Source organism: Cryptomeria japonica, chromosome 7, assembly GCF_030272615.1.
Source record: "Cryptomeria japonica chromosome 7, Sugi_1.0, whole genome shotgun sequence".
In the NCBI taxonomy this organism is placed as follows: Eukaryota; Viridiplantae; Streptophyta; class Pinopsida; order Cupressales; family Cupressaceae; genus Cryptomeria; species Cryptomeria japonica.
Genome location: NC_081411.1, coordinates 350,901,152 through 350,928,610, shown reverse-complemented (window position 1 = coordinate 350,928,610; position 27,459 = coordinate 350,901,152). Strand labels below are relative to the sequence as shown.

At 32.6% G+C, this 27,459-nt stretch overlaps 1 protein-coding gene across 1 annotated transcript; it reads right to left on the bottom strand.

Moving 5' to 3' along the window:
• Window positions 1-15,839: 15,839 nt before the first annotated feature.
• Window positions 15,840-16,941, bottom strand: LOC131078777 (germin-like protein subfamily 1 member 16). Its single transcript, XM_058016541.2, has 4 exons — window positions 16,691-16,941; window positions 16,475-16,611; window positions 16,254-16,390; window positions 15,840-16,166 (listed from the first exon to the last, which is right to left on the bottom strand). The coding sequence occupies exons 1-4, from the start codon at window positions 16,885-16,887 to the stop codon at window positions 15,993-15,995; spliced, it is 645 nt and encodes a 214-aa protein (XP_057872524.1). The 5' UTR covers window positions 16,888-16,941; the 3' UTR covers window positions 15,840-15,992.
• Between the last annotated feature and the right edge of the window lie 10,518 nt (window positions 16,942-27,459).

The window sequence follows — 27,459 nt, the reverse complement described above, 5'->3', positions numbered from 1 at the left end:
ATATTTTAGAAAGATAACCTAAGACTTAAGTTAATTTAACATGTGAATATTTACCAATTAGGAAATTACAACTTACAAGACACATGTAATAGACAATGTGCACTCTAACACCTCAGTTAAGTATGACTTGGGGACAAGTAATTATTATGTAAATGATGCAACATGTATGGATGAGCCCCAGCTACTAGGCCATGTTAGGTACCCATATACAAATGATCTCTCGCAAATGAAGGAAATGAGACAAACCACTCTCAAAAAGAGATAATGCAAATGAAGATCATATACAAGTGATAAAATGAGTGATATATGGAGGTCCTATCAATATTAACTAGTTTTGAATAAAAATATATGTAATTGAATATTGATAGATACTATTCAAAAGTAAAAAGTATCATTGAAACATTATTCTATAAATTAAAAGAATTTAAGTGATATCTTGTGAAAAATGTTCAAACAAATAAAAATGATTTTTAGCTTTAATATAAACTAAATTTGATCATGATACTTTTACAATACAATAAACTTGTAAGTATAAATAAAAACAATATACCTAAGTGCTTAATAATTGAGAGGTTTATGTTTCATTACATGTATTTAATATGATTATAATCGTGCACTTGATATGATCTAACTAACAAAATAAAATATTAATAGCTAACTTTATGTCTTCTAAGAAGTTAGACTAGTCTAAGTTATAAGAGGATAAATAAAATACAATTGATTCTAGATTTTTGTTGCTAAAATATTTAAATAAACAAATTGCAAAGATATTGCTTTTTCAAAGTAGATGTCAATAATTTAAAATAGGAATTTGTTACTAATTCTATCTCAAAATCCTAATATATTCCCTCCTTAGTAGACCTCATATGACTAAGTGATGGAAACCAAGGACAAAATGGGATAGTACAAATATTTTATTTATGGGGAAGACAACATGTTAGGGATGATTGACACAGTAATTATCCGTAAAAGATAAATATTAAATGCTAAATACCTTGGATTGATTCCTTTAAGATGGAAGGGTGAGTGTGAAAAACGTAGGGGTTCAATTAGTTTCTATTATAAAATAAAAATTAATAGATCTAAGTACTATTTTAGAGGCTTTGAAATGCAAAGCTATTGGAGCGTAATGATTCTTGACTCTTGAGAGGCTATGAAAGCACCATTAACATAAAAAAAATCTTGTATTAGAAATCTTGAGACAAACAAGACTATGACAAACTTTTAGCTTCTATTACAATTGTGGTTTTTGTATCTATTCCAAAATTCTTCAGTTTTTCAAGGGTAGCGACTTGAGTTACAACACTCAAATGTAGAAATAATGTAATGGATTTTCTTAAGATTGTGTGTTTCCTATGTTGAAGAAATTAAAAGATGAAAGGATGATATGAATGAGGTGCATTTAATCAAGATTTGATGGTAAGTAGATTTTTAAAAAAAGTTAAATTTGAAACATGTTAGATTTTTCAACATTAATAATTAGTTTTTGTCAATCTTAACTACTTTCGGATTAGTTTATTAAACCATTTTTCACCAATTGAATTGTGAAGGTATTGAAAATTTTCATTGAATCCATGAGCATTGTGTTGTGTTGATAGAAATGTAATAGGTTCATGTATTAATTAAGATTAGTGAAAACCTAATGAGTGAAGAGGTACAACATACTTCTCTAGAGTTGACACTAACATCCCCATTAGTGATTAGGTTACAGAGGGTGAAGGTTTTCAATCCAAGAATGAATTATATAAGATTATTAGGGTCTTATCCATAACAATTTGTATTCATAATACTAAGACAATTTCAATAACAAATAAATCCAACAAACAACTCCATCTTATTATGATCCCAATCTCCACAATGAATTAGTTTTTGTATTTAGTGAAACTTAACATATGACATCAAGTAGATCTACTTTTATAAAAATCTAAGTTTGTTTCAATTAAATACAATTTTATTAAGTTTTAAATTTAGATTTTTTAAAAAACTAGAAGATCTTTGTTATAAAGATAAACTTTTGTAAAACGTAAGACTCCCTCTCAATTTGCTCAATTAATAGGCCTCCCAACCCAAAGGGTTTTTACGTATCACGCAGATAGTGAGGGAGATATTTGTCGATATATAACATTGGCTTGGTTGACGACTTTTGTCACCCCACAATTATTTATATGGTGGTGAGCTTAAAATCTCACTTAGGTCATTCCCTCTCACTAGGTGTAGCAGAACATGAGAGATAGGACTTTTTAATTGGGGTTTAACAAGAAAATTAAAAAAGATGGGCTTGGTTTCTGGTCACCCAAGTTTTGACAAGGGGAAAGCATACACCTACCACCTTATAGACATGGCAAACACTAATTTATTAACCTCCTGGATTAATATAGATGAGATTATGCTAAAATCAAACACGCAAAATGAAAAAATGCCTATTATGATAAAGAAAAAAAAGAAAAAAAGAAAATCAGATTGCCTTCCTCGATTAGACTACACGAGACTAAAGTACTAAATGCTCAGGTTACTTTTCCTCCTAATTATACTAAGTGCCTAGATTAAATATGCAAGTATAAATATGAAAATATGATCTAAATGCAATAAAAACACTGCAAAACAACTATCCATAGTTTCAAAATGATGCCTTGGACATTTGTGAAGAGCTGCAAGGAGAGTTAGATGACAAAATTATAAAATCATATGGAACAGATTGCTAACTGTCACAAATGCATTAAAACAGAGGTTAGATGCACTAAAAGATCCTACAAATGCACTACAATAACCGATGGATGCACTGTAATAGGCTATGAATGCACCGAAATAAGATATTAATATGCTAAAAGAAACTATGTATTCTCTAAAATAAACTATGTATTCTCTAAAATAAACTATGAATGCACTAAAAGAAACTACGTATGGGCTAGAATAAACAATGAATGTGCTAAAAGAAACTATGTATGCACTAGAAAAACTAATGTATGTGCTAGCAAAACTGGTGAATGCACTAAAATAACCAGTAAATGCACTAAAATATGCAGTGTATGCACTAAAAGATGGGTCCTCTATGAACGTATTCTTGTGGCAGTATGAGAAAATATGCTCTATCACGGATGCCCCAAACGGGAAAGTAAATACGCCAAAATGACCTATTATGCTTACATGAACTTAAAATTGCAACAAAACATTAATTTAAAACACACTAAATAAAAACAATAGGGAAAAATTTTAAATGATAATAAACAACAAAGTTTATACTTTCATGATGTCAACTGCCCCCATAGGTTCTATTATGCCCTATCTTCTATGAGCTTGTTGTCGTATGAAAATTGCTTTCAGAATTGTGCACTTATGGTTTCAAGATGAAAACACAAGAATGGACTTTTGTGGTGTATGAAATGCAAGATGGATTTTAAATCCTATAAATGCAATGATAATGGATATAGGAGATCGATAAGGTGATGTGATAAAATTGATGATGTTGGTAATGAAGCTAATGTTCTAATGCTTATGCTATGATGCAAATGAGGGGGAGTCAAAGGCACACTTTTAAAATTTCTTTTTTTGCTTGAAATAATACTTGAATGCTCTAACTTGTGACTAGTAACTAGCCTAAAATGCAAGTTGAAGGCTTCCTTTAATAGACTTTTGAGGGCTTGATCTTAGGTGTCATGAGATCAACAGTGGAGAAGAAGTTGTTAGTGAAGTGTATGGATATGATTGAATTGGTTAGGAGTTGAGAGAGAAAGGAGGAAAATGTTCCTCTTACAATGACAAGGTGGAGGGATAGGGGAAGAATGAGACACATGTCATGATGCTCACCTTGACCAAGGAATGAAGAAGATGAATTAGGACTCTGGTTTGTTGAAGATTAGAGAAAGACTAGGATTACATGGGACACTTGACCCATTAGTTAGCTTTGACCAAGGTGAGCTAGAAAGACAATTGGAGAGGAAATAGGATGGGTAGAGGAAGAATATGATGTGAGATGCCACATAAGGTTCTACTTCCTTTTGACTAGGGAGGATGTTGAAGCTAATTAGCTAATTAAATATGAATAATATTTTACTATTTTATCCACATGATGATGAGATGGCATGATGATGTGGGACGTGAGATGTAAAGGTGATATGGATTTTAGGATTTGAAGACTTAGGTTAGATGGATAATTGAATAATTATGATATACTTTAGAAGAATTATGTTGAATTTGGATTATTAATTGAATAATTAGGATATACTTTAGGAAAATTATGATGAATTTGGTTTATTAATTGAATAATCAATATTTAATGAATAATATATTTTAGAGTTATAAGATAATTAAATCAAATAAATAAATTATTCAATTTATTTATTCATAGAGGAATAAAACCATTAAATAAATAATTAATATTTATTTAATATAATCTCTAGTCATTTTTAGGTGTATACACCATTTTTCTATCTTCTAAGAAGTTAGAATAGTCTTAGTTATAAGAGGATAAAATACAGTTGATTCTAGATTTTTGTTGCTAAAACATTTAAATAAATAAATTGCAAACATATAGCTTTTTCAAAGCAGATGTCATTTATTTATAATAGGAATTTGTTTCCATCTCAAAATCCTTATTATTGTTTCCTCGTAACTAGACCTCATATGACAAGTGTTGGGAAACAAGGATAGAATGGGATACTACAAATATTTTATTTATGAGGAAGACATCTTAGGGATGATTGACATGACAATTTTTTGTAAAAGAAAAATATTAAATGCTAAATACCTTCGATTGATTCTCTTAAGATGGAAGGGTGAGTGTGAGAAAAGGTAGGGGCTCAATCATTTTGTATTATAAAAGAAAAATGAATACATCTAAATACTACTTCAGAGGCATTGAAATGCAAAATCATTGGAGTGTAATGATTCTTGAGAGACCATGAAAGCACCATTCACTTTAAAAAAAAATCTTGTAATACAAATCTTGAGACAAATAAGAGTACGAAAAACTTTTAGCTTCTACTACTATTGTGGTTTTAGTGTCTATTAGCAAAATTTTCAAGGGCACCAACTTGAGTTACAACACAAATGTAGCAATAATGTAATGGATGTTCTTAAGCTTGTGTATTTTCTATGTTGGAGAAATTGAAAGATGAAAGGATGATATTGAATGAGGTTCATTTAACCTAGATTTGATGGTAAGTAGATTAAGAAAAAGTTGAATTTGAAATATGGTAAATTTTTCAAAATTAATAATTAGTGTTTGTCAATTAAACCATTTAAGCAATTGAGTTGTGAAGATATTGAAAGTTTTCATTGGATCCATTAGCACCATGTTGTGTTGATATAAATATAATAGGTTCGTGTATTAATTAAGATTAGTGAAAAGCAGATGAGTGAAGAGGTACAACACACTTCTCTAGATCCTAGAATGAATTCTATAAGATTATTAGGGTCTTATCCATAACAATTTGTATTGATAACACTAAGACAATTTAAATAACAAATAACTCCATCTTATTATGATCCCAATCTCTACAATGAAATAATTTTTATATTTAGTGAAACTTGACATATGACCTCAAATAGATCTGCTTTTACAAAAATCTAATTTCATTTCAATTAAATATAATTTCATTATTTTAAAACTTACAAAAAATTTCAAAAAACTAGAAGCTCTTTATTATTAAGATAAACTTTTGTAAAACTTAAAACTCCCCCTCAATTTGATTAGCTTGCATAGAATTCACTATTCCTTCTTAACTAGATAGACTTGCATATAACTCAAAACTCTATCTCAAACTAAATAATGATAAAACCAAAAACTTCCTTTTAACCAAACTACAAAGATCCGTTGTAAAGCTTGTAAGATCAGACAATCTGTTGGCGGATAACTTTATCAGATGCCTACGACTACCTCTTAAAACCAGCTACAGGTTTCCTGTATTACCATCGCCTGGTCAAATCACCTTTTGAACTAGATTTCAATTGGATACTTGATGGAAGGAGTAGATGTCTCATCAACCATCACAAGTCCAGTTGAAAACGTCAAATCAGATCCAATTCTTCAAAGGATTTTTATGAAACCGAATTAGAACTCCTTAAATACTATGGGTAGTTTTCCTTATTGGAGCTCATAGGCCCTCTTCAACAACAAGAAGAACGAATGAAGATTTTTTCCATGGACAAAATTGTAGCGAGGAAGAGCTCATGACTATATTGCTGACGTAATCGTATAATCGAGGCTTCAAACTTGCAACCTCTGTTTCTCAAGCTGACAATAGTTATCCACTGATGTGAAAATATATCGATTTTATTAATGTAACAAATTGCCAGGGATCTAACTTTCATTATTAGCACACAGACTTTGTTAGAAGGAGAATGATTGTCCAAGAATCGTCATGCGGAATTGTAAGACTTTTCGGTCATCTAACTTCGAGATTTCAAATTTCATTAGTATCCAATAAACTTTTGGTTGGTGGGAGAACGATTGTCAAAGAACTCAGGCAGACTTTCTTAGCGACCAAATTTATCCAAATATCCATTGGTGAAAAGCGTTACACGTTTCTTCTACCAATTTCTTGTCTATATTCATTGTTTCGTTCTTGAATTTGCCTTTGCTGACAAAGCAAGTCAATAGAGCATGAAGAGCTGTTTTCATGTTAACTAAAAAATAATAAATTTCCTCATTATAGTTTATACATTTTTCCTTCCCTAGAGATCATCTTATAGGACTCAATTCATCTTTATAAAAAAAGGGGGCTCGAATATTATTATTTTTATTTATTTATTTATATTTTTTGTTTTTTCCTTTCTTGTCTTTTATTTTTATCTTCAATATTGATATTATTATTATTATTATTATTATTATTATTATTATTATTATTATTTTTCTTAATAATTTATTTGCATCTTTATCTTGACACTTAACTCAATATGATATATTTTTCTTTATTTTATATAAATGCATATCTTTCTTCAGTTTATTAGTTCCTACCAAGGCAAGATACTAATGCATTCATTCAGTTCTTTTTTTAATTAGTTAAATCAATCATTATAGAGAATTAAAAATTTTGAACAAAAATTCTATAATTGATGTTTAAAAATTCTATATTGAAAATAGTGAATAGAAAAATTAATTGTCTCCAAAGAAAAATACACCAATTTTTAATTTTATTGATTACTTTGAGGAGATTAGAAGGTACTCTTTGTGATTTCACATGAGATTATAGATCATCCAGATGGATTGTCCAATGCAATGTACTGATTAGCGAGTTGTGACAAGACACATATTATACGGTTTATGGTGCTACCCAACTATCAACAATTGTAATGTGAAGCTTACATTGAAAGGCAATGATAGAACAATCTACAGAAGGCTCCATACGTCTTGCTTTTTTTACATTTCCTTTTCAATGGGCCTTTGATCCGAATTATGGATTCGGATGACAATACTGGAGTGAGAAGCTGCGGTATTGTAAATTTTGTTACAAGAACCAGAAATCATAAAATTGAAGCAAGCCAAAAAGTAATCTATTTCCCAACATATAGAAGTTCATGAGATTCCAAGAGTCACAAAAACCTCTTGAGAATCGAAGTCCAACAGTCACATTTGTTCATTACATAATAAAATCTAAAAACTATGAAATTTTCAAAAAACTATATGAAATTTTATCCTAACTTCAACTAGACATAACTTTCAGCTCAGGACTCGAAATTACAAGTCGTTGATCTCGTTGGAAAGGTCTCCAAGAGTTGTAGACACAAATTTTAAAGATCATATGCGGATTTCAAGGGCTAAAAATGCCCTTAAGACCTTTAAAAATGCAAATTACTAACATATAGACAAACTAAAGTAAAAAAAAATATAATTCAAATTTTCTTCTGATCATTACTTTGCCCTTGGAAAGCACTGGGCCCCATTGCATCAACACTTTGAATGAGATGAGGAAAACATTCTTGAAGCTACTCTTTGGTAAACCACTTTCCTTTTTGAGCAATCTGCCCTACTCGAACCACTTTGTACAAGTAAATATGATGTTGTTTGAGTGTTTTCACCATGGTGTCCACAATCCAATTGCATTGGAATGGGGTAGATGCATTTGGATTCAATTCTGTAGTGGAAATTATTTCTGCCACATCTGCATCATCTAATAGTGGAGGAAAATATGGCTTCAAGAGTTCCACATTGAAGACTGGATGAAGACCCAGAAATGGAGGTAAATTAAGCTCAAAAGCATTATCCCCAACTTGCTTGATGATGGTGTATGGCCCATAACGTAGAGGACGAAGCTTCCTATTGGCACCCTACAATCCTTCCTTCTAGATGTGCAACCACACCTTGTCCCCGACTTGAAAATTATGAGGAGTACAATGCTCATCATGTCTCTCCTTATATGTCTTATTGGTGTGTTCCAAAATTTCATGAACTTGTTGTTGTAGATGATGAATTCTATCGATGAACTGGGTTGTCTTATCTTCCTTCTTACCAACATGTGGAACCAGATCAGGTTGAATAAGTGGTATGACAACGTCCATGGGTGCAAGTGGTTGATAACCAAGGAAAACCTCAAATGGGTTGTGGCCAGTTGAACTGTGAATTGCCCTGTTGTAGCTATTCTGAACATATGGAAGACTTTCATCCCATGTGTGGGGATGTTTTGAGTGGTACATTCGTAGGATGTGTATGATCATCCGATTCACTACCTTTGTTTGGCCATCAGTTTGAGGGTGGAAAGCAGTAGACTTTGTCAATTTTGTGTCCATCTTTTCCCATAGTGTAGACCAAAACTTACTAAGAAACATGTTGTCTCTATCTGAGATAATGGTATTCAGCAGTCCAAAATGAACCCAAATGTATTCAAAGAATAGCTTTGCAGTGTCCTCTGCAGAAATGGTTTTTTACATGCCACTATTACTACCATTTTCAAGAACCTATCCACCACAACATACACACAATCATGGCCTCTTTTGGTGGTAGGGAGACCAGACATTAAGTCCATAGAAACTGAGTGCCAAGTTTTTTCAGGAATAGGAAGTGGTGAGTACAACCCAAGTTTACGATTGGCAGGCTTAGCAATAGCACATGCGGTACAGGCTTGAATATATGAAATAACATCATTCCATAATTTTGGCCAATAGAAATACTTATGGAGTATAGCAATAGTCTTACGTATACCAAAATGACCAGCAACCTTACTATAGTGAGCTTCCCATATCAACCTTTTGCATTCTGCATTGGGCACACAGATTTTGCCAAGGTGACAAAGCATTCCATCCTACAAATAGAAATCATTCACTTGCTGTCCCTTCACTAATTGATAATAAACATTTGCAAATTCAACATCATTTTGATACAAGCAAGCCCAGGCTTCAGTTTGATGAGCACATGAGTTCAAAACCATACTTATGGCTACAATTGGAGGCCTACTCAAATAGTCTGCTACTTTGTTAGTACTTCCCTTCTTGTGGCGAATATTGAGGTAAAATTGTTGAAGATATGCTGACCATCGTTGATGTCGATCATTCTGCAACTTCCCTTATGTTTGAAAAAATTGAAGGGGTTTGTGATATGTGTGGATGACAGTCTCCTTACCTAGAATGTAATGTTTTCACTACTTACAGGCTTGAACAATAGCATACAGTTCCTTGTCGTAAGTAGCATATCGATGCACTATATCAGAAAAGGTCTGACTGTGATATGCAACTGGATGACCATGTTGCATGAGGACTACCCCCAGAGCATATTTTGATGCATCTGTTTGTATTTCAAATGACTGTTGTAGGTCAAGAAGAGATAAAACTGGTGCAGAACATAACCTTTGTTTTAGCCCCTCGAATGCTTCTTGTTGAGAACTTGTCCATTTAAACTTTTCTTGTGCCCCCCCCCTCAATGAATGATTTAGAGGCCAACACAGATGGGAAAATTCCAGCACAAATCTGCGATAGAAGTTTGCCAACTCGAAGAAACTTCGTAACTCTGTGAGATTTCTAGGAGACAGCCAGTCCTTAATCACCTGTATCTTCTCTGGATCAACATGGACACCCTCACTATCAATAACATATCCTAAGTATCTGATACTCTGCATACCAAAGGAGCACTTTTCCTTATTTGCATCAAGTCCATGTTCTTGTAAGGTTGAGAGAATTTTTTCCACATGTTGCAAATGTTCCTCCCAAGTTTTACTGAAGATGAGTATGTCATCTAGATATACCACCATGAAGGAATCAGTGAATGGTCTAAGTATATCATTCATCATTCTCATGAATGTCGCTGGGGCATTAGTTAGACCAAAAGGCATCACTAGCCATTCAAACAATCCCTCTTTAGATTTGAACGTTGTCTTCCACACATTTGCTGATTCAATTGGTACTTGATGGTACCTTGATTTCAAATCAGTTTTTCTAAAGAATCAGGCCCCTCTAAGCTGGTCCAAGAGGTCATCTATCCGGGGAATTAGATACCTATTTTTGACTGAAATTTTATTGAAGGCCCTATAGTCAATACAAAGTCTCCAGGTTCCATCCTTTTTCTTTGCTAGAACAATGGGGCTGCCATAGGGTGATGCACTTGGACAAATACGTCCCTTCTCAATCAATTCTTGTATTTGCCTCTTAATCTCATTATTCTCTAATACTGACCTATGGTAGACTGGTTCATTAGGTAATGGAGTTCCTGGTATCAAACCAATAGTATGTCTCACTTGGCAGTGTGTAGGTACCCCAGTTGGTAACTTAAATAGATTGTCATATTTCATCAAAATTTGATCCATTGATTTTTTTTGTAGTGTTGTGGTGTTTGTCATGGTGTGAGAATTATAAACAGATTTCCTTTCTTCTTTAGAATGAATCATCAATAAAATGAATGTTCCTGTTTTGGCAACTAGCCTCTTACTTTGCTTGGCACTAATCAAAGAGGTAGTGTATGCAGGGCTTACCTCTGGTATTTGGTATTTCTGCTCACGTAATCTGATGGTCATGCTGGGAGGCTTGGACTCATAAACACCATGTCGCCGGTATATATATGGTTGTCCCAATAGAACATCACAAACATCTAAGGGAGCCACATCACAAAGTACCTCATCTTTGAAAGGCTTTATGGAGCATGAAAGGCGACATTGCTGGTGCACCTGGATATCTCTTCCTTGACTAACCCATCCCATTGAATAGGGTTGCGGGTGGGTTGTTGTTTTCAAATTTAGTCTCTTCACAATCTCTGCTGATATTAGGTTCTTTTGACTTCTGCTATCAATAATAAAGTGTAGGGCTTTTCCTGCGACCCACATTTGTGAATGGAACAATCTCTCCTCATCCTCCCGTAGCAATATCGTTGTAGTAGCTACCGTGGCATATGATCAGCCTCAATGACCTATTCATGATTTCCTTCTATGCATGTTTCTACCACCTTAGATTCTGCCTTGTCTTCTTGTGTCTCCATCATTAAGCATTTGATGGTTCTGCAATCTTTTGTATTATGCGAGGGACTCTTATGGAATTCACACCACATACCATTTTCTTGTGTCTTCTTTTTTGTGGGTGAATTGGGAGAGGGTTCCTTAGAGGTTTGTTTCCATGTAGTTTTGCGACCTTCACTCTTCCATCTGTTGTTTGTGAAATTATCTCTCCTTCCTTTCTGTTTGAATTTCTCCTCAATTTTGGTAGCAAATTTATATGCACTAGGTAAAGTCTCTATGTTCTGGAATTCCATTTCAGTTTGAATGTACCTGTGGAGTCCACTTTGATATTTCAAAACTCGGTTCTTCTTAGAAACTTTGATGCCAAGCTTTGTTGTTAAGGCATGAAACATATTAGTATATTCCTAAACAGTTTGGTCCTTCTTTTGTTGAAGCAATTGCCACTGCATATATTTCTATTCCTGTGTATCAATAGTAAAATATTCTTCCTTTATGTGCTCCATGAATTCTCCCCATGTGGGTTTTTGATCAAAAATAAAAATGCTGCCATTTTCTGCTGCCTTGGATGCTAACTTTGCTTCCCATGAGTCTTTCACATGGTTTTCAGCTTTGAGGAGAGTGAAAGTTATCTTCCCTTCATCTGAGAACTAATTGACAAAGAAATATCTCTCTATTTTTGAAACCCAATCATGAACAGCATCTGCATCGATCTTTCCTTGGAATGTGGGTATATCAAAATTCACTTGCACCTTGAATGGCGTATGCCCTGTGAATGGTGGGTTTGCTTGTGACCCACAATTTCCAGCATTTTCTTGAACTGCTCCATCATTTCTTCATGTTGTTTTGCTAGTGCATCTTCAACTATTGTTTTAATGTCATCATCTATCTGCAACTTCACCATCTACGATCATGTGCATCTCAAAGGAAGGTAGTCTGAAGGATTCCTTGTTTCCAAGCCCAATCTTTGATATGTTGATCGCATGTGATATGACATACAGGAGCGAACTTTCTCTGATACCACTGATCCGAATTATGGATTTAGATCACAACACCCGAGTGAGAACCTGCGGTATTGTAAATTTTGTTACAAGAACCAAAAATCATAGAAATGAAGCAAGCCAAAAAGTAATCTATTTCATTCAAAAACCCAACATATAGAAGTTCATGAGATTCCAAGAGTCACAAAAAAACTCTTGAGAATCGAAGTCCAACAGTCACATTTGTTTATTACATAATGAAATCTAAAAACTATGAAATTTTCGAAAAAAACTATATGAAATTTTATCCTAACCTCAACTAGACAAAACTTTCTGCTCGAGACTCAAAATTATGAGCCATTGATCTCGTTGGAAAGGTCTCCAAGATTTGTAGACACGAATTTCCCACTTTCAAGGGCTAAAAATGCTTTTAAGATCTTCAAAAATGCAAATTACTAACATATAGACAAACTAAAGTAAAAAAAAATATAATTCAAATTTTCTTCTAATCAGCCTCGAAGTGAAATCTTAAGCATTTCTCCTTTTTGTTATCAACTCAAAACTTACAAAGGTCAGTTATGAGTTTGCCTTCGTTATGAGGTATAGTTAGGGAACCCCTTTCCACTTAGTTAAATATAAAACCCTAAAGATTAATTTACTCATTCTTATGTGTTTTTGTTAATTTTGTATTGTTATTTTAGGATGGCATTGGTTGTTAACCCTCCATTGCTTTTACTTGCAACATTGGAGCAAGTTTGTGTGACTTTCCATCCATTTTTCAATTACTCCATCTTTTAGCATTTATTTTTGAAATGTAATATGTGTTCCATAACCTTTTTTATAATTTGTTTCACCAACACCAATTTAATTTTTCAAGTTTCAAAGTTTTAAAGAAAAAGTTACAAATCAAACCAGACTTTATTTTTATTTTGGTTACAAATCAAAGTTACAAGATAAGGGAGAGAGCTTTGAAAGACCATGAATCACATAGTTAACTTGAGTGGTAGGCAAAGATTCTTATGAATCCTATGAATTCATCCACTTTTCCACTCATTATTAATGTCGTGGGTTTATTCTAATTGATGTTTTGACAATATGTCTAATGAATGTAATGAGTATTGCAGCCTTTTTGTACAGTTAATTTTAGAATAAGTTAAAACCACATTTTTAGCTGAATAAATTAATTTTCCTATAATCAATGGACATTAACGTATCTAAAATTTAGGCAAGATAAAATTAAAATGCCCAAGTAAATTTGGGAAGCCCCACCTTATTTTTTCCATCAAATGTAAATGTTCTTCTATGAATTCATTTTTAGGATGAAATGTTAATGAAGCTATATTATTGGAAGAAAAATACATGATGGACAAAGAACCTAAATAAAAAGGTTGAGAGATTCAAAAGGTACACTCAAGAGTCAAAATAGTCTCCTCAATACAAAAAATTTGTACAACTTGAGATTTATCTTCATTGATAATTTCAATGATTGATCGTTGAGTTGCCAAGAAGCCTCAAAATTATGCACTTTCATAATTCATAGAAGTTTCTAGGAAGAATAGAAATTCAAACTCAAAACTATAATCAATCCTTGGAAGCAAAAAATTGTTATAAACAATTGTCCAGATCAAATGAAATAGCCCTAAGACCATCTAGATATACAACCATATCCTTTTTACTCCTTTATAGAGTTGTTCCCTATATTAATATTGGTGTATGATACAAAAGGAAAGTGAGGTTTAAAGTGTCTATCAAAGATTTACTCTACAAGATTGCATATAAAAAATTTAACTATTAGCTAATCATAATTGTGATTAAGTTTGTTCATCATAGGTTTGTAAATTGATTAAAGTAATTTTTGTCACATTATTATCATAATGTATTTGGATCTGTTATGTAAAACCTAATTAAGTTATATCAAAGGTCTTTTTGTTTGACTACATAGCCATTTATACAAAACAAATTGTTTAAGTTTTTAAATATAGTGATTGCATTGTGACCTACCCAAGTAGAATTTGATATACAGAAGAAAAAGATCCATGTGGTTAATCAAGGTGATCCAATCATTTCCATCAAACTTCCTAGTGTGTATTTTTGGTGACATGTTTTAGGGTCCAATGCAAGTGTTATTGATGGGTTGAGGTTGTGTTACATTTATATCATGAATAGGTTGTCTCGATGATACACAATTGAGGACATGTTGGTGAGAATTAAAATTTATTTATAATATTAATAAGGTATGATACTATTGCATTGAATATATTTATTTATCTTCATAATTTGTGCATAGTCTCTTCTAGATGTTGTATGTATCTTTCTATTACAAATGATCGACTATGAGTATTCACTTCCAAATTATGCACTCTCATCAAATGAATACAACATCAAACTACTAACCACACATAATGCATGGTGGTCTTTAATCTTAGTAGAATTTAATGGGTCATGGTTATTTCATTTATCTACTATTGATTCTATGATTGACAAATTATTTTATATACTTATATAACACGCTAGTCATATTGATCATTCTTTTGTTATTATCTTAATAATGGTTCTTATAGTTTTATTATTTCTTTCTAGACTACTCCTATGTTTCTATGCTCATTTTCTTATGTTTCTATCTTATGCTTTCACTAGTATATCATGCTTTTGTATTTGGAGAACCATGCTCTCCCACGTTTCTTGCATTTTTATTATCAAATCATGATTCATGTGCTATCATATTGTAGTAGGGGCATCTTCTTTTCTGTATTCTTTATTATGCCATTGTTGCTTTCCTTTTACATTGGTCCATTATGGTTTCCATATATAATTTTGTACTCACATTCATCTTATATTCTTATAGCTATATTACAATATTAGAAGAACATTGTGCCTTCCACTTTCTTGTTATAAGTGTCTATATTTGTTATAAGGTACTAAGCTCCATATTAGGGGCATTATACCTTGCCCATCTTACAACTACATTACACCCTTAGAGAAATTTTTACCATATGAATTGTGCATACTATGGAAAGCCATCTACATTAATGTTTTTCTATAATCAATATAGTACCATGCTTATTTTCTTATATGATTTACATAATTTTAACATCATCAATTTTATACAATTATTCATCTACATTATATATATGCTTTAATGCTTATCCCTCTTTCAATTTGTTAAATTTGGTTGATGGAGTGGGCATATTCTTTCACTAAAAATTGTGTATCAACATTAGAGATAGTTACACGCACCTACATAGAAATTATCATTACATTAAGAGAAATTTTTATTACATCACACGGTATTGTCTAATATTCCATAGCACTTCCATGCAATCATAATTTTCGTAACCCCACTCCATTATTTCATTTCTGAATTTTACTAAAGCAAGTTCAGATTTTCAAGTCATCCCAAATTAATAGGAAGCCTACCAACTTGATTTTGTAATTCCCAAAAGCTATGATCAAAACGTAACCCAATAACAGCACGGTGCTACAGTTTAGAAAAAACACAAAAGCGAGTGTTCATGTTATTGGTCATAAAAGTGGAGGAAAATATACAGATGATAAAAAAAGATAGTACATATACAGTTCCAACATAGGCATCGTCCCCAATAGATGCCTTTTATTTGTGGGACAGTAGGAAACAACATGCGCTTTAAAAATCTACAGTAATGTCCCTTCCTGGCACACAACCGCTGGTGGATGTTTTCTTCAGTCCCGTTCCACTGGCAAATATAGTTGAATCTAATTTCTTTACAGCATGTTGGCTGATGTTGAAAGCTGTTGCAACACTTCTCAATGGAAGCTTCAATATAGACACGCTGCTTGTCTGCCATGTTCAACAGAAAAGAATTGTGATGCTCCTAAAAATGGGGTATAAACAGACTCAGATGTAAATATAAGTATTGAATCATACCAGAACACCGGGATTTTGACTGTTGAGAGCAGAGATATAGTTAGCTTCCTTGCTGCCAACATTAAGCTCAAAATGCAACACTCCTCTGGGAAATATGGTGACATCTCCAGGATGCAGAATATCGATGAAAGTTTGACCTAATTCAACACACCATATCTGTAATGATCCCTTGAGAACAAAAAATTGGGTTATGACTGAAGCAAGGCAGGAGTATGGTTTACCTTGAGTGTCAACAAAACCAACTTGAAGAGGCCCTCCTGAGATAAGAGTAAGCATTTCTGAGGCTCGTGGGTGAGTATGCGGCAAATTTACACCGCATGGAACCATCTTGAATCTCACATATTCCAACCCTTGTGATCTGCAATGCCACACTATGTAACTGCGATGCAAGAGAGATAGAGTTTGATATGATAATAAAAATAATATTACAATCTTACTCTGCTGCAGGAAACTTGGCGACTGAAGTGGCGGCGCGTACTCCTCCGGTGTCGACACTAACATCTCCATTAGTGAAAAGGTCGCGAAGAGTGAAGGATTTTACTCCTGTAGCGAAGTCTGTAAGAGGATCAGGGTCTGCTGCATAAACGAATGCATTCATAGCACTAAGAACAACTACAATAACGAATAACTTCATCCTGAAAATTATAATCTCAGTCTCTACAAGCTCTCTATGATTTCAAGTTGTTTTAATCTGAAAGATTGCATGATCAAGCATGCATTTATAGGTTAGAGATTGGATGCGGTTTATTTTATATCTGCCATTTTAAGCAATTTGAATTTTGTACCAGTCGATAGGTTTGCCAGCTAGTTTTACACGATGACCCGTCTCTAGCGCGTTGTGGTCAACAATCTTATCCATACATCACTTCTTCTTTTTACCAACCAGAGGACCGAAATTTCCAACACAAAATAATATATTTTTGTTGGCCAAATCCTAATGGAGTGACCTCATTGCGTTCCTTAAAATATTTGAACACTAACACTGATTTACTATTTTACAGTATTTAAAATGTCATTTTACATTTCACTTTTAATTGTTATTTTGACATATCATTTTATATATATTTTTTTATTTTTTGATTAGAGGTGGTTTGTTATTGTTAAATTCAATAATTTTCAAAAATGATATTATTATATATATAGTTGAAAATAACATTTTAAACTAAAAATACATTAATAAAATATAAATATTAATGATGCTATTTTTATTAATTAAAATATTTGATATCTATTATAAGTTTTGCTTTCTAGTTTTATAAATAAATTAGTAAATAAAGATTATTGTGATTTATCATATGTTTGTATTGATTTGCATGATATGCAATTTGTATTATTCCTACAATTCATAATATTCTTTAAAGTTCATGATCTTTAATTGTTATTTTATCCATTGACAAATTGTTATTTTTCTCATTAAAACTTATTATATGGAAGTAGATTCAATAGAGGATATTCATATGTCATTATGAACAGATGTAATATGATCTTAAATAAAAAAAAAATTAAATTAATAAATGAATACAATAAAGAGGGATAAAATGTGATTAGTTAACTTGATTTTGTATTGTGAATGATTAAAAATTGTTATATTATAAGTAATAAATATAATGAAAAAACTAGGACTGATTTTACATTTTCTTTAGGGTGATGGACATGCATGGTGTTAGGGGTCTCAATTAAAAGAAAAAGAAAAAAACCAATGCCCAATTTAGCCTTTCTTCATCTTTTGGTTCACCTTGAAATTCTCAATGTCATTTTGTAAATGATTAATTTTTTGTGTATGATAGAGTTTCTACATAATCCATGTAGTTGTTGTAGGTATTGATGTTTGGGGTTTTTTGATATACTTGTGTTTGGATAATTTATGTTATGGTTTTGGGATATTTTGTAATCTTTTTCAATGGTATTGGTTAATAGAAAGGTTCTTGACATACAATGACAGCCCTTACAAAGATCAAAGTAGATGATACATTTTTCTCATTGATGTTAAATGCAAAAAATGTATCATTCTTATCAACTTGTCAGGGTGGTAGATCCTCTATTCTTAGACAAAAATGATTAAGGATAATGTGTTTTTTATTGAAGTGTAAAGCTTGTGTATGACTCTATTCAAAGTCTAGATAAGTGGGAGTCACTTCACATGAAATAGATGCTTAATATACAAAGAGATATTTGTGGATTGTATCATAATGTTAGAGTATTCTTAGTGATATTAGAAGATAATAGGGTGTAAATCAAATATGAAGGTTAACAAAGTTGCAAAATGAGACATTTATTTTGTGGGGGTTAAATGATAATTTTTTCTCATGTACAAATATTTTAAATTTACAACGAGCTTTATACTATTATCGGAATTGATAAAAGTATAATGTGATATCCTTGATATTTGTTAAAGATGTGAAATATTTTTTTTATTGTTTCATGATAGCAATAATTTCTCTTGTGGATGAGCCAAAAGGATATATTGTGTCATGTGGGTCAAAGGAATAAATTTTCAGAGAGACTTAGATTAAATTATTTCACATGTCATATTTTCACAATCACATAAACTATATAGGGGTTCCCTATAGCTAGTTCCACTTTGCCTAGTGAGATCATTAGGGGAAAGTAAGAAATTTGGATTTAGCTATTGTTGTGTTTAGTTGTTAATTTTGTTCTATTTAAATAGCTATTAAGGTATACCCTAATGAGTGTAAGTTTAGCTCAAAGTGTAGAGGAGAAATCTCACTGTTATAGAGTTAACCTTTAACTATCCATGGTCTACGAGTTACTATAATTTTAATTTCACAATGATAACCCTTTCCTTGAAACAAAGAATATGTTCTAGAAAGTGGAGATGTAGCTTTTAAATCCGACAAATGTAAAATTTGGAATACATTAGGATTAGGTTTTGTTAGAAAACATTTTATATACATTGTACCTATGTTTAGCAAATATCCTTTACTTATGATTAATCTCAAAGTAGGAAAATAAACTTAAAAGCTGAAAAATATTCTAAGGTGGTTGATGTGTGTACCATTTGAAATACATGTAATGGCGGCCTAGTACATGAACGAAATTTATTTACTATTATGGGTCAAAATTTAATAAGAACATTGATTAGTGACGTCATGGTTTAATGTAGAAAGAATATTGGAAAAAACACATTCAATGTTGTAGAAACATTAGAAACGTATAATTCATTCTTATATGAATCATAAAAAATATTAACATGGTCTCAATTAGGATAATCTTAATTCTGTACTTTGATTAATGATATAATTTAGGGTTCCCAATGGGATTTAAAAACTCTTGGTCCTATATTAAATATTAGGTGCCCACAAAAGATATGTATGTGGGCATATTGTTATATTGAAGCTTGGTTATATTTTTTAGCTAGAAACCATCATAATTTTCTCCACTCTTTTTGGTGTGTTGGTTATATATTCAAGCCTTTAAATGGATTCTAGATGTTAGATTTCCTTCGATCATTATCTTTCACATTATCACTGTGAGTGAAGCATGATGTACTTATTTTGATTTTTTTGTTATTTTATGAGTGATTGATGCAAATATGAGTTTAGAATTGTGGATCTCATTTTATGGTTCGACCTTGATATTTTACTATAATCACTTTATTAATAGAATACTTGAAAATTAATTTGTTCTCTCAAAATGCTTTTCCTAGAGCATATTTTTGTTGAAAGAAAGCAAAATATGAAAAAATGTTTCATAAACTAATCTTAGAGAAGATTAATTTACAAATATTAAATGATTAGAGTATATAAAAGATATTAAAAACATTATCATACACTCATTACTATCCAAATTTACTATTTAGTAATCTAACACAATTAAAATATGTTTGCGCTACTCTTAATAGTTGTATTGCATTGTTAACAGTGGTGCAGTTAACGACGGTTAGATCAGTTATGGTTCAGTTACAGTTACAAACAATTGTATTTTCTCCTTTATGTAAACCACACCTTAATTTTGTAATGGATGATCGAAACAATCAAGTGTTTACCATATTTTTTTGTCATATGGTAACAGAGTAGTGATTCTAGCGTCATGATTTGAAATGGTATTTGTGATGGCTTGAATAATTCCGATGGATTGAAATAACTCAACAGAGTTGGCCTCAGAATCGTCCAGGTCAAATCACTGCCATAATGGACATATTTCACGAGCCCTCAGTCCAATGACCTATCGCACGGTTTGTTGCATTTTCAAGCTGCACTCAAACTTGAGAAGGGTTTTCATTTTTCCTGTGATTGATTTAGACAATTGCAAATCTCTACAACAAAAAGGGGCGTTGATTGCAGATATTTTTTTAAAGGACGCCGCCAGTATCTAATCTCTCCATGGGAAGGCGGTATTTTTGCTCTCCCTTATTCTGGTTCGGATGAGTGTATAAAAGATCTTGATCTTTGAGCAAATAGTAGCAGAAATTGGAGATTGATTCTATTTCTTATCATCCAAAGTTGGTGGCCCTCTTTGAAGGATCATGTTTTAGCAAGTTCAATGTGGAATTTAAAAGCGAAGTGGCCATGTCGATCTGGATTGTATTGAATCTTGTGCCTGTATGACTCAAGCCAATAGAAGAAGCTGCAGTAGAAAGGTCATGCGTAGAGAGGCTGAGGCTTTGCTTGTGAGGAGACGACCATTTTTCAATGCTTTTAACTTATCATTTCGATTCAAAGAATAACAGATCGTATTGTGGCATGAGAGATTACAGATCCTAACAAGGAGTTGGTGAAAGAAATTATATCTCATGGCCATTCAAAATATAAGCAGTCTGTTGTTATTTCTCTTCTTAAACTTCTATATAGCTAGAACTCTTGGAATGGCTCCGAATAATGTTTACATAGTTTCCATGTTTTGTCCAATGCCTAATGAAGCAAAGGTAGGTAAATATCGTCTATTGAACTATGGTACTAACCTTTGTATGATTCAGAATTCATCTCATATTGAAGTAACAAAAGATGGCATGTTTTCAATGTACAAAATAGAATGTATGGGATGTTGTGTGAACTCTCTCACGATTAGTGTTGCTAATTAGACAAAGGACTTAAAAGGATTTTCATAGACTAAAGAGACTAAAGTGTGTTATTGTGATGGTTGAGATGGTAAGACTAGGTGAAACTCTTCCAATTGTATCACAAAATGTATATTGCATTAAGTTATGTTTGGTTAGTGTCAATAGCAATTTTCCAAGTGAAGAAAAGCCTCTATCTTTCTATGATATGGATGTTTGATGATGTCATCTTGGTGATGATGTAATCTTGGATGTTGGCTGTATTGAAGAATGGAAGAATTTCCATGATTTCAAGTTAGCTTCTAGCTTTGAGATGATGGTTTGCATGAGAATCATTTTTTACTATATTCTCTATTGTTTTCCTTTCAGTTTTTCTTGTTGCTGAAGGATTTGAAGAATACATGTTTTGTGAAAGTTATGTTTTAGAGACGGGTTTAAGGTTTGGTGAAGATCTTATTAGGGATGGTTTTTGAGGAGTTCATGAGATGTGATTGATAATTATAACCTTTACAAGGGTTAGAGACAATACGATGGAGCCATGTGTGGAGGTCAATATCGATTGTTGTCAAGAATAATTTGGTTTAATGATTTGAGTGTTCGGGATTGAGAGCTAAAGGATTAAGCTCAGAGCTACACCTTTATAAGGGTTGACCACTTTAGTTTTTGTTGTGTAAGCCTAAGAGGTATGTCCCTTAGCAAGGTGAAACTTGAGGTTTGGATGAATATTTGTATTACATTGTTAATAATGGTGTAGTTAACAACAACTATATCAATTACGGTTTAGTTACATTTACATCAACTCTATTTTTTGCTTGATTTAAACCACACTTTTTTGTAATGGATGATCAAATAAATCAAATTTTTACCACATTTTCTATCAAAATATAAGGACATAAAATATTATGATTTTCATGAATTACAGAATTGAAGTAACTTTTTTATCATAAAAATACCAACCACCTCACAATCAATACCTCCATATCAAGCACCCTATAAAAAGCATAAGTAATACATGAAACAATCAAATGGTAATTAGAATACAATAAAATAAAGTACCAAAAATATGGCATCCCAATAGTTAATTAGAAATAACATGATTTGATAGTCTAAAAATAACACATTCCTTTAATATTTCATAAGTGTGCCATAATGCACCCACCAAGTCATCTGTTCCATTTGGGAATTACTATGTACAATAAAATATATCTTATTTTATGTCACTACATTCATTATAAGCTATTAAACAAGTGTAACTCCTTATTTTAACTATATTTTTTGAGCTAGATAATTTAGCATTTCAAATGCAGGAGGCCTAATTTCTTGATTCCATTTTCCTTGATTTAGGAGGCCCTTGAGATATTTTTAATTATTAAAAGTATGTATATAAATTATATTGAATACATTTGCATCAATACAAGTGATTCAGTTATCTTATAATATTTGTTTTTCTAAAAAGGAAACTAAATATATCCCAAAAATTAATATTTTTACTTTTCATAGGTTCAAATTGACTTAACTATATACTTAAAATAAGGAGATAGGTGACCCCCTACCCATGGTTCTCTTTCTATTTCTCCTACTCTTGTTATTCACATGGGAACCTTGGTAAGTGAGTGAGGCTGGATTCTTGCATAATCATTTGTGTATGCTATCAACCTAGGGATGCAGACTTCACATTTTTTTTGAGGTAGCTACAGCTTGGGAGGAAATTTTTATTGCCAAAAAGAAGGGTATGAAGAAAATTATTACTAAGAGTGATAAAGTTAATATCTTCAATCTACTAATTACCAAACCTATGTAATGTAGTTGGTAGTTTAGAGATTGGTTGATGATGCCCACTCCTCTATCATGGACTTTTAGAAGCATTTACATCTGTTTAGAGAGGGTAATAGGTTAGCAAATCTTTTCTGCTAACTTAGCTACTCAAATAAATAATTTCATTGTGGAGAGGAAATGTGATAGAATTGCTTGCAAAAGATAATATAATATGAAATATGGCGCAAATAATTGATAATAATAATATGCCACTTTGAGGAGATAATCTCCTAATCCACTTCAAGGGGGATACCTCCAATAGTCTTCAATAAGAACTCAATACTAAACATGGTCATAATAACTAACCTATATCTCCTATATATACCATATTATGCCTTGGATACCACCTTGGCCAACTCATATAATTAAATATTATTCCTTGGATGAACTAAATGTTAGATAGTTCAAATAACTTGAAGACAACTGAGAGAGGGGGGTGAATCAGTTGTCACAGATTACCAGAAAATTTAGCAATTAAAACTTTAATACCGGAACCCAAAACATTAATACCAGAATTCTTAAACCAAATAAGGGAACATAATTTAAACCAATTAAGCATAAATAATAATCAGAGAATAAATACCATCCACATTAACCTAGCAAAGCGAAAAACCACGGCGGGAAGCCCATCCATAGTCAGATAATACTTCTACAGTAAGTATGTGAAATACAATTGAGGGGCTTGCACTTGCAGGAAGGCCAACAACCTAGAGTGCATTGCTTATCACAAAAGGAGTCTCATTGACTACATATAAATCCAGACTACAATCTGGAAAAATGAGTGAACTGCAAAGATAGCATCTCCTATGTTTGAGTACAGTTCCAGTTAAGCTCAATACCAGAGGACTAAATCCTATTACATAAAACCAATTTGATCTCTAATGATCTACCAAATCCTCTACCTAAATGATATTACATTATTCATACATTAAATCCCTTGACCATAACCATGATGATCTACAAGGAGATCTTACATCATATATATACAAACCCTTGACCATAAATAATCAAGTCGGCCACCAGACAATAAACCAAATACATAATTATAAATCATGTCAGCCTTAGACCAAACAAATAATTTTTCAACACATAAAACATCCTGAAAACACACTGAGAGGTCTAATCCACACGTTTCATTAAGTTGGTCCACAACCTAGATCAATCGGGCCCTATTATAGGTCCACATGCTAAAGAAATGATCTCCATCTACCAAGTATCAAACATGATCACCATCTGCATCCTGAAACTCCACCAAAAGATGCACCAACACCACTTATGCATATCATCAAAGATATTCATCAAAGCTCTATCGATGAAACCATACCAAAACCAACTTACTGAATATGAATATGAGTATCATGAACAAGCCAATTCCATAACCTTAACTATACCGGAGCTACCAGATCATGTAAGATCCAAATCAACCAGAAACCACTCATCCTACCAGGACCAGAAGGGTGTTGGTAAAGCATCCAAAATAGCTAGTGTTGACAGCAATTAAAAAACATCAATGCAAGACATAATCAGTTCCTCCAAATGGCTAACAATCTCCCCCTTTGGCATTGATAGAAACACTAGATGCGAAACATCTAAGTACCAAGAAATGCCAAATAAGTCTCCCCCAATGGAAGACAACCAAGAATTTCTCACGTAAAGATATAGCAATGAAATTATGAAATAAAGACCAAACTCCCCCTTTAAATGATATCTCTGTAAAGCTCTGACTTACACAGATATCTCTCCCTAATGTATGCAACTCTCTTTTTCTCATCAATATCTATCCCCCTTTGACATCAATGCCAGAAATCTAATCAAAATATCAGAGAAAAAACATAAACCACTGAAACGCAAAGCTGACTACTCCCCCTAAGCAGTAGAATCTACACATCATTGCCAGAATGAAAAATATATCTGATAATACATACCAGACTGATGCAAAAAAGCATCAATCAGCTCTTTGGTGGAGGGACAAAAACCCCTAACCTATCTCTTAGGTACTCAAATGGTTCTTTATGCAAAGTTTTAGTGAAAATATAAGTAATATTCTCTTTAGTGTTCAGATAAACCAATCTTACTTCATTTTATTCCACCTTCTCCTTCAAAAAGTTATACTTGATAGATATGTGCTTTGTCTTGGAATGAAATACTGGATTCTTTGATATGTCAATAACAGCAAAGTTATCACAGGGAATAACTAATGGTTGAGTGCAATGCACTTTGATATCCTTCAACATTTTCTTCATCCATAAAACCTGTGTACAATTAGTAGCAACAACAACAAACTCAGCTTCAACAGTAGATAAACAAGTACATGACTGTTTCTTGCCGATCCATGAAACCAACTTCTTTCCAAGAAAGAAAGCTCCACACGAATTAATTTTGTGGTCATCAACATCTCCATCCCAATCAACATATGTATATGCACATAAAGTAAAGTCAACATCCTTAGGGTACCAGAAACCATATTTTGATGTACCTTGCAAGTATCTAAAAATCCTTTTCACCGCACTCTCATGACTTTATCTAGGATCACTATGAAATCTAGATGCAATACAAACATGATTCATTATGTTTGGCCTATGAGTCAAATAAAGAAGACCTCCAATCATAGACTTGTATCTTGTAGGATTTACTGATGCAGAAACATCTTTCCTTGTCAATTTCTCACTTGTAAGTATAGGAGTACATACCGGTTTAGAATCTCCCATACCAAATTTCTTCAACAATTCCCTAGCATACTTAGTTTAAAAAATGGAAATACCTTTGTCAGTCTAAGTAATCTGCAAACTTAAGAAACATTTCGTTTACCCAATCATAGATATTTCAGATTATTTCTCCATATTCCTAGAAAATTCCATGCACAACTTATCTTCACCTCCAAAACCAATATCATCAACAAATACTTCAATAATAAGTATATCATTATCTATGATCTTATAATATAAATTTTTGTCAGCATTACCCTTAGTAAAATCAAGCTTCAAAATATATTTATCCAACCTTGCATACCAAGCTCTAGGTACCTGTTTCAATCCATATAAAGCTTTCCCTAACCCGCAAACCATGTTTGTATCACCTGAAAGTGAAAAACCATCAGGTTTCTCAATATAAACTTCCTCATCAAGATCCCCATTCAAAAATGCATACTTAACATCCATCTAATAAACCTTCTAGTTCTTATGGGTAGCATGGGCAAGAAATAATCTTATAGCTTCAATCCTATAGCTACAGGTGCAAAAGTCTCTCCATAGTCAATTCCTTTGTTCTAAGAATATCCTTTACAAACCAATCTAGCCTTATTCCTTACAACTTGACCATCCTCATTCAATTTATTCCTAAAAATCCATTTAGTTCCAATAACATTCTTATTTTTAGGCCGGGGAACTAAAGTCCATGTGTTATTCTTCTCAATCTAATCTGATTCTTCTTCCATAATTTTCAACCAATATTCATCTTTATATGCTTCAATTACTGATAACGGTTCAATTTGTGAAATTAAGCATACCTTATTAGTTGCAAGTCTTCTTCTTGTCTTCACTCCATTGTTCTTATCCCCAATGATATGATCTTCTGAATGATTCAATCTCACATACCTAGGAGTCCTCTAACTCTCTATTCCTCTTCCCGATTCTTTAGTTTATGTTGAATTTTTTGATACTGTCAGAGTAACTGGTTCAACACTCTATTCCGGTAAAGGTGCTATTGGTTCAGATATAATCGTTTCCACCATTGGTGCCTTCTCATAAACTCTGATTTGACCTCCATTAAGCTCATCCACCTTGACAATAGCACTCTCCACAACTCTCTGCAATCTCTTGTTATAACATCTATATGATTTTCTTTCATTAGAATAACCAATAAATATTCCTTCATCAAATCTAGGATCAAATTTGTCAATAATACCATCTCTCTTGATATACAATACTACCAAATATTTTGAAATACTTAACTGTAGGTGTATTACCAAACCATAATTTATAAAGTGTCTTACCAGTTTCTTCTTTGATATGTACTTTGTTGAATGTATAAACCATTGTGCTCACTGCTTCTCTCTAGTAGATATGAGGTAGACTAGCCTCCATCATCATTGTTCTAGCTACATCCAAGATAGTTATGTTCTTCCTTTCCAAAAATCCATGCTGCCAAGGTGTCCGGGGAGTAGAAAATTGTCTCCTTATACCATGTTTCTCACAAAAGTTATTAAACTCATTGGATGTGAATTCTCCACCATGATCCGATCTCAAACATTTAATCTTCGATCCTATCTCAGTTTCCACTTGAGCTTTAAAGATTTTAAATTTTTGAAAAGCCTCATCTTTCTCCCTTAGTAAAGTGACCCACATCATTCTAGAATAATCATCAATGATTAGCATG